This window comes from Sardina pilchardus, chromosome 18 (assembly GCF_963854185.1).
Source record: "Sardina pilchardus chromosome 18, fSarPil1.1, whole genome shotgun sequence".
NCBI lineage: Eukaryota > Metazoa > Chordata > Actinopteri > Clupeiformes > Clupeidae > Sardina > Sardina pilchardus.
In genome coordinates, this window is record NC_085011.1 from 21,233,943 (window position 1) to 21,241,442 (window position 7,500).

At 47.7% G+C, this 7,500-nt stretch overlaps 1 protein-coding gene across 1 annotated transcript in view; it reads right to left on the reverse strand.

Moving 5' to 3' along the window:
• The window catches only part of LOC134064123 (signal-induced proliferation-associated 1-like protein 2), a 72,838-nt gene that overhangs the window by 38,170 nt on the left and 27,168 nt on the right, over positions 1-7,500 (reverse strand). The window contains exon 9 of the mRNA XM_062519931.1: positions 5,156-5,430. Within this exon, the coding sequence (XP_062375915.1) occupies positions 5,156-5,430 (275 nt within the window). The remainder of the gene's footprint in view (positions 1-5,155; positions 5,431-7,500) is intronic.

A 7,500-nucleotide genomic window follows, 5' to 3' on the forward strand; every position in this document is an offset into this window, starting at 1 on the left:
AACAACAGCAACTCACTAACCATGGATGGCGAATACATTTGCATAATTTCCCCTGGAGAACCCAGATATATTCATCTGCACCCCTCGTGTGTTGCCACTATCAACAAGCATTAACACCGTGTCAAAAGAGCAACACGCAAACACTCGCTAAATACTCCGGCACGGCAGTTCACAGTGCTTGATAGGAGGGTGCTAACGCAGTCATTAAACAGATTAAGTGTGTATCCCTCAAGCCCTTTTGCCGTACATCATTAACTTCAGGAGGGGTTAAGCAGTGTCAACAGGACGTCGACGGGAAAAGGTCTCCGCCGCGCCCGCGCTGCCCTTCGCATCTCATCGGCTCCGTTTAGGATCACCCGGGCTGCTGCCGCGCTGTCGCTGGGCTGGGCCACACGAGGCCTCCAACTCCCTGACTCCTCCTAACGTGGGGTTGGAATGGGGGGGGGGGCGGCGGTGGGGAGGAGGAGTAATTTCCTTGGACACATCACTGACCAAACTGTCACCACAGGGTTCCAAGGAGCGAGGGTTTGACTGTAGTTTATTAGTTTTCCATGTGTCCGTGCACTCACTGTTGCAATATCGGGTCTACTGTACAAGCAGGGCTGGAGCAACAGCTCTTTTGAGCGTGTAGTCCTTGGCAACTTAACTAAATAATCTGCTCCACACTCGCTGTCGAATCACTTTGCTAACACCGTCGAATCAGGAGAGCAGAGGACTTGGCCAGTGCTGGAGGCCCGATGGAATTTCACCAGCACTGGGAAAGGCTCTAACAGAGAGAGGGAGACTGTATCCCCCCTCCCCAATCCCCCAATCTCACCACCCCCCCATCCTCCCGGGTGTGAGAACAAATCCCCTCTCTCCAACCCACTGGGCCGGTCAGGATTGATGGAGCTGCCTTTTCCAGCCTCCTCTGCCAAGAACCACACTGAACCTCCAGCCTCGTACCGAGTCCGGTGTCACGGGGAAATTATGAGGAGCTCTGTCACAGGCGCTGGGGGCTCACAGCGATAGCCGCCCGCCGCGGCTAAAAATAGCTCTTTTCACGGCTTAATAAACACCAAATGGTTAATTTCACAAGGCCCCGTTTCTAATTTGTGGATAGGAGCTCTCGCGCCAAGCTGCGCTGGATAGTGTAATCGACAAATTTATCACTCTTGGCTCGCGCAGGCTCGCGTAGTGTGCGTGTTGTAATAGGCCGGAAGATTGCGGTGCGCATTTCCCCAATAAACTGGCCACTCCGTCAAACTGATCAAGCTCTTAGTTTCACATTTAAATACACATGACAGTTCTGTTCCGTCACTGAGGCAAAACACATGCTTAGAAAAGCCTGAAGTCATATACTTAATGGTCTCATGCTTTTAGAGAGAGAGAGAGAGCGAGAGAAAGACAGAGAGAGAGAGAGAGGGAGAGAGGGAGAGAGCAAAGGAGACCTAATTTTGTTCTCATGGCCAACTGAGCCAAAAGTAGAGGTCCTACCATTGCTTGCCGCTAATAAACGTTTCATCAATAGACATTGAAGACCCCCTGCTGATAGGTGCAGTCCTACTGTGTTAACTTTTGGCCACCATTACTATTGTTTGGAATGCTGACTGACAACACCACAATGTAAGGATGGCCATGACGAAGTGATTATGAAGTGTTTGGATATGCCTTATGGAAAACACACACACACAAAGAGACACAAGGTTTCTAGTCACCGTCTTCTCCTTCTCTCCTCTTATCATTGTGATGTGATTAGTAGCAACAATGTTTCTACAAAGTCTTTGAAATTTCAATACAAAACAACAACCCATCATAGCATGGAAAACATGGCAGAAATAAAAGTTGTCTTTCATACACTTGGAATGTGGTCATTAACAAACTGAGTTTGGATGGCGGATTTAGGATTGGTACATAATTCCCAGGCAGCAAGACTCTAAATTTAGACCAGAGCGCTTTATAACTAATGGTTAGAGACTGTGCTTTGGAAAGGAAATGGAAGTGATTGTGGGTTCCCAAGAAACCTGCTGGTCAGATTTGTTTGAGATGGATCTTAGGGACATAAAGCACACTTCAGTCAAAACACCAGCTGACCAGATGTACACAATTTATACAGTCAAGGAACACACACACACACACACACACACACACACACACACACACACACACACACACACACACACACACACACACACACACACACACACACACACACACACACACACACACACACACACACACACACACACACACACACACACACACACACACACACACACACACACACACACACACACACACACACACACGCCCTTGGGGACCCCCTTAAATGTTTAGCTTACTTGTAACCTTTGAACATGTAGATGAGCTACGACTAAACTGATAGATACAGCTGACGTAGAGTATATACAGCAGTATGTTGTTAATAGCTGTGTCCGGCTGTAAGAAACTGACAGCTTCACCCGCTTTTTTAACATCAGCTTGATCAATGGCTAGCAGTGCAAATGTTTAAAGCTTTCAGTAGAGTGACAACAGAAAAGGCTCTCACGCTGAACAAGGTCAAACCCACATCCTTCTCCAGTGAAAATAATCTATTCTCTACGCTTGCCTAATATTAGAGCCATATCTCATTTAGCTGCAGCTGGACCACCAGAAGAACCTTAAAAAGGCACAAGTGTCTAGCAGCTAGCACAAATAAATCCTAAAGCTTGGACAAGACATAGAGGGGGGGAAAAAGGCTGAGGAAGCAAGATATGCTCTGTTTCTTTTCCAGGACTCTGGACTTGGTGACAACCAAAACATCGGCTTTTAAATGAAAACAAAAAAACAGGCCAAAGCATTTTGTGAGAGGAGGAGGAGGGGAGCAGAGAAATCAAAATGGCCTTCCTCAAAGGGCTTCATGCTTGGCTGCAAACTTGTCTCCCATTCAGGAGTTTTCCTACTTTGGCTATTTCTAGTCAAGGTCGTAGTTTGAAGGGCACAGTGCCCTCATCCCATTGTTCCAGTGCTGACCGTTTTTATCTTTATCCTTCGAGCAGCGGTCAGCACCTCCAGTTTCCCACAGATTCCTTCTAACTGACATAATGGTGATGTGGTGAAACTGGAGCATTCATTGTTGACCGGGACACTTTTCAACTGGCGTTGAAGGGGAGAGGGGGCCGTCTGGAGAACCCTTCAGATTCCTTGGCTGACCTCTGGCTTTTGCGATTTGAAAAGTGACCAGTAAGATGAGATCCCTCAACAAGTGCCTTCAGATAACGCAAAGTGGTGCGCTCCTTACAGGATTTGTGGACGGTGACTGGCATCGCTAATCCCACTTCTACTGTAGCCGAGGATGCCAACAGTGGTTCAAAAAGAGTCACGGCCTTTTGACCCGTTTAAAGCCTTCAAGAAGATAAAAATAAATGCTAGCCCTTGAGAGGGGTACATGGTGCATTTTCGACCAAGTCTTTTCCAGATGCATGCCGTGAGATAACAACTAGATAATTTTTGATAATGTTGCCCCCCCCCCCCCCCATTTGTTTATCAGCCGAGGTTCTCACAATTAGTAGTGCCTCTAAAGTGGTCTAAATCAAACCAATTTGCACATTGAGAAGAGAAGAACTGGAACAGTTATGGAGACCGGCCTGCGTTTTTGAGTGTGCATGTAATCATACAGTATTTATGGAAGGTTTGTTTTGTCTGTGCGCCTCTGTGCAAATGGAGATTATGATGGCATGGCCGTGTATTATCACATATCACTCTAAGAGGATTACGGTCGGTTCAGCTCCGCTCCGTAGATATACTCCACACTGTGGCACCCGGCCCGGCCCGGCCATGGTTAGATAATCTGCGTGGAAAGCATTTAATTTCTTTTAACAACACCATCACCCTCGCCTCTCTGCATGTCCACCCTGTATCCTGATTCCATCATTATGCCATGATGAGATTTGGTCACTTCGATTTATTTCGCATTAACTTGACAGCGGATCATTCTTTTAAACGCTGTGTTCCCTCAGCTACTCAAAGGCTGACTTATGAATATTTCAGCTACGCACATTCCTGCTGCTGGAACCAACCATGCTTTATGAAGACTAATTCATTTAAATCAAGAAATCAAGCAAATCCAGATTTAAGAAAACAACAGGAAACAGAAAAAAACATAGTAGTCTTATATTCTTTTAATGTGCTTATTAATGCCTGTACTTGAACAGAAAAACGTACGTCTGAAAAGTTAAAAGGAGCCAGACATAACGTCTCCCCAAAAGCTTACTAGTATGCTTTCAAGCTCTTGAACTGTCAGCTCTGTGTTTGAAATATGACTTACTCCCTCAATTATGAGAGACAACACTCCAGTTTGCCAGGTTGAGCATAGGGATGTCTCCCTCCAGAAACCAAACACTTCTGTCCTAATTGGCGGAACAAGGACCTGAGAGCACATAAACAGCAATCTGCTGCTCGGTCTGTGCCGTTCGACGACGCCGACCAAAGACGTGTTCGTTCATTAATCAAGAGCGGGCGGCCTCGTTGTCATTAGCATGAAAACTGCTGACTGTCCATGTGTGTTAGCGGCTCAGCCCAGCTGGCGTACACTGTTCGCTGCATTAGAGCTGGCTCATTAGGGGACCACCGCCCCCCTGTTTGCAACGGGTTTGGTTTCAGTCGAGCTCACTTCACATTAACCCAATGGGAAGTCATTATCGGATGACTTCATTGATGAACATCGTACCAATTTCCAATCACCTGATTCAGGGATTTTTGTAGGGGACCGCCTCCCCCTGTTTGCGTCGGGTTTTGTTTCAGTCGAGTTCACTTGACATTAATCAATGGGAAGTCATAATCGGATGACGCCATTGATCTGAACCAATCTCCAATTACTTGTTTCCAGGTATTTTTTCACGGGCCTATATAAGGCCACACCGTGATGTTCAGATCGATGTTGTCGTTCGAGAATGGCTTCTCATTTCTCATTTCTCATTCAGAGAACCGTATTGTATTCGTTTTGGCTCCATACAAGCAAATGAGGAGCCTCTCCCCAACCACTAGACCAACAGACCAGGAAGGGGAAGCTTGGTGGGTGCGTTTCGCTGCTGGCTTTAAGTCTGAGACACATCACTGTGGAAATGGGTAGCGCTGCAATCCACAGCCCTTAGGAGATGAGATGAGATGAGATGAGAGGTGGGGTTCTGACACCAACCTGCGGGGAGTGCCGTCGTCGTAGGGCTGGATGATGACCACCTTGACCGTGACGGAGGTGCGGAGCAGGTCAATCATCTGCTCATGGGTGAGCGTAGCCACCGCCACCTTGCAGATCTCCACCAGGCGGCTGCCCTGCCGCAGGCCAGCCTTCCAGGCGAAGCCGAAGGGCTCCACGTCGGCCACGATGCCCTCGAAGTTGACGTGGAAACCCAGCTGACCCAGGCCGTTTCGCCGCAGAGTCATCTCCGAGGTCTCGCAGCCCCGAGTCACAATCTGGGAGACGGAGAATAATAAAAACAAGAGAGGGGAAAAGGACAGAGAGGGTTAGAGGGCCTTCTCACTATAATGAGTTGCGTGTGTGTGTGTCTGTGTGTGTGTGTTTGTCTGTGTGTGTGTGTGTGTGTGTGTGTGTGTGTGTGTGTGTGTGTGTGTGTCTATGTGTGTGTGTGTCTGTGTGTGTGTAAAGGGGCAGGATAGGGTGAGGTTAAGGTTCAATTCATCTGAGTCTTTGTTGAAGTTTACATGAAGTCCTTGAACAATGAGGGCAGGGTCATCTCAAGTCAAGGGAGAGCTTCCTATATGGAGGAGAGAGGAGTCTCAAGCTCCAGGCTCCATTTTACGGAGGCGGAGAGGAAGCACACACACACACACACTCACAAACGCACACACACACACACACACACACACACACACAAACACACACAAACACAAACGCACGCTCGCACACACACACACCCACACACACACACACACACACACACACACACACACAGCCCTCTTTATGAAAAAAGGAGGGCAGGAGAGTGAGAAAAAGAGCCAGAACTAAAATGTGGCCCTTTTAGGCTTTTTCCAAACAAAAACACAAACACTGATGCAAGAGAGAGTGCGTCTGTTTTTCCATAATCTAAAGAGCCTTTCATATGGAAACAATGACGACATGAACTGCCGTGATGCAAACACACTTAAGGAGATGAACTGTGGCAGCCCAGAAGGCGAAACTCGGACAACGGCCCACTGGGGCTGTGTTGACCAAAACTTTGAAATCGCGTCTCATTTTTAGCTTTAGCTCTCTTCATTCGCGCATCTACGAGACTCTGTGAGGCAGACATGAGCCTGTTGGGCAGCGATGAGCTTGATGTACTCACATCTCTCAGTATAAAAGAAGGACTGACAAAAAAAAAATACAATTCTCTCGCAGATGATTGAATAGCTCGTAATGCTTGACTGCTCTACTTTATTCCTACTGTACCATGAAAGGGGAACTGCAGCAGTGTCTAAAGAAAGTGCCCACTATAGCTTTTCCAGGTTGAAGTGGTGGATATTATAGATGCATTATGCGGTAATGGTGCCATTAGATCCCCTTTTTTAATAAGGTCTTACTTATTAATTTGCCGGCTTTATCAAGCTTGGACTAAATTAGCTCCTGTGTGCTTCAACAAAATACAGCGGGGGGATTAGAGCATAGACTGCCCCATGTGAGCTTCAGTAAGGGTATGCAAGTGTGTGTGTATGTGCGTATGTGTGTGAATGTGTGTGTGTGTGTGTGTGTGTGTGTGTGTGTGTCTGTCTGTGTGTGCGAATGTGTGTGCATGTGGGTGCGTGTGTGCGCCTGTGTGTGTGTGTGTGTGGGTATGTGTGTCTGAGAGGGACTTGGCCCAGGTCCAGGGCTGGGATCTAAGGCCACAGGCCTGGCCCTGCAGACCATGGGAACGTGGGGGTGTGGAGAGCCCACAGGTCAGTAATTAACCCCCGAGGGGCACTGATCCTCTCACAAATCCCTCTACTGTAAAAAGTGTTGAGCAGAAGCAGACATCCATCACATTTTCCATCTCTTTTCCTCTCCCCCTTTTCCCTTTCACTCCAAACAACAGAGCCAGACAAAACAAACAACGAGCCAGACAACACAATATGTTGTCGCAAAAACATGTCTTCGCTAGAAAGAAAACAGCTCCCCTTCAAAGCCTTGGATCATAAGTCAGCTAGTTGCTTAGAGAAAATGCCTATCTAATCGGCACAAACTTTCTAATCTAAGCCTTCCCTGAGAGAGAAGCAATCAACAGCCTGGTGTGGGGATGTGGGAGAGGTCTTGTGCCGGCACACCGGAATACAACAAGAGAGGGGAGGTGGTGCACGACTCCTGCGTTCACGTTTGAGCTGTGGCTTTCGATTAACACATCTTCACTCTTGCCTCTGTGATAACTGGATGTGCCGGAGTGGGAGTCTGGTGGGAGAGCCATTATCTCACCCATGGAGGGGTTTTAAGAGCTGGGAAGCCATTTCATTAATGGAGCGAGGCCCCAGCAGACCACACGGCTGTAGAGACCAGCGTGAGGTTTCGGTTAA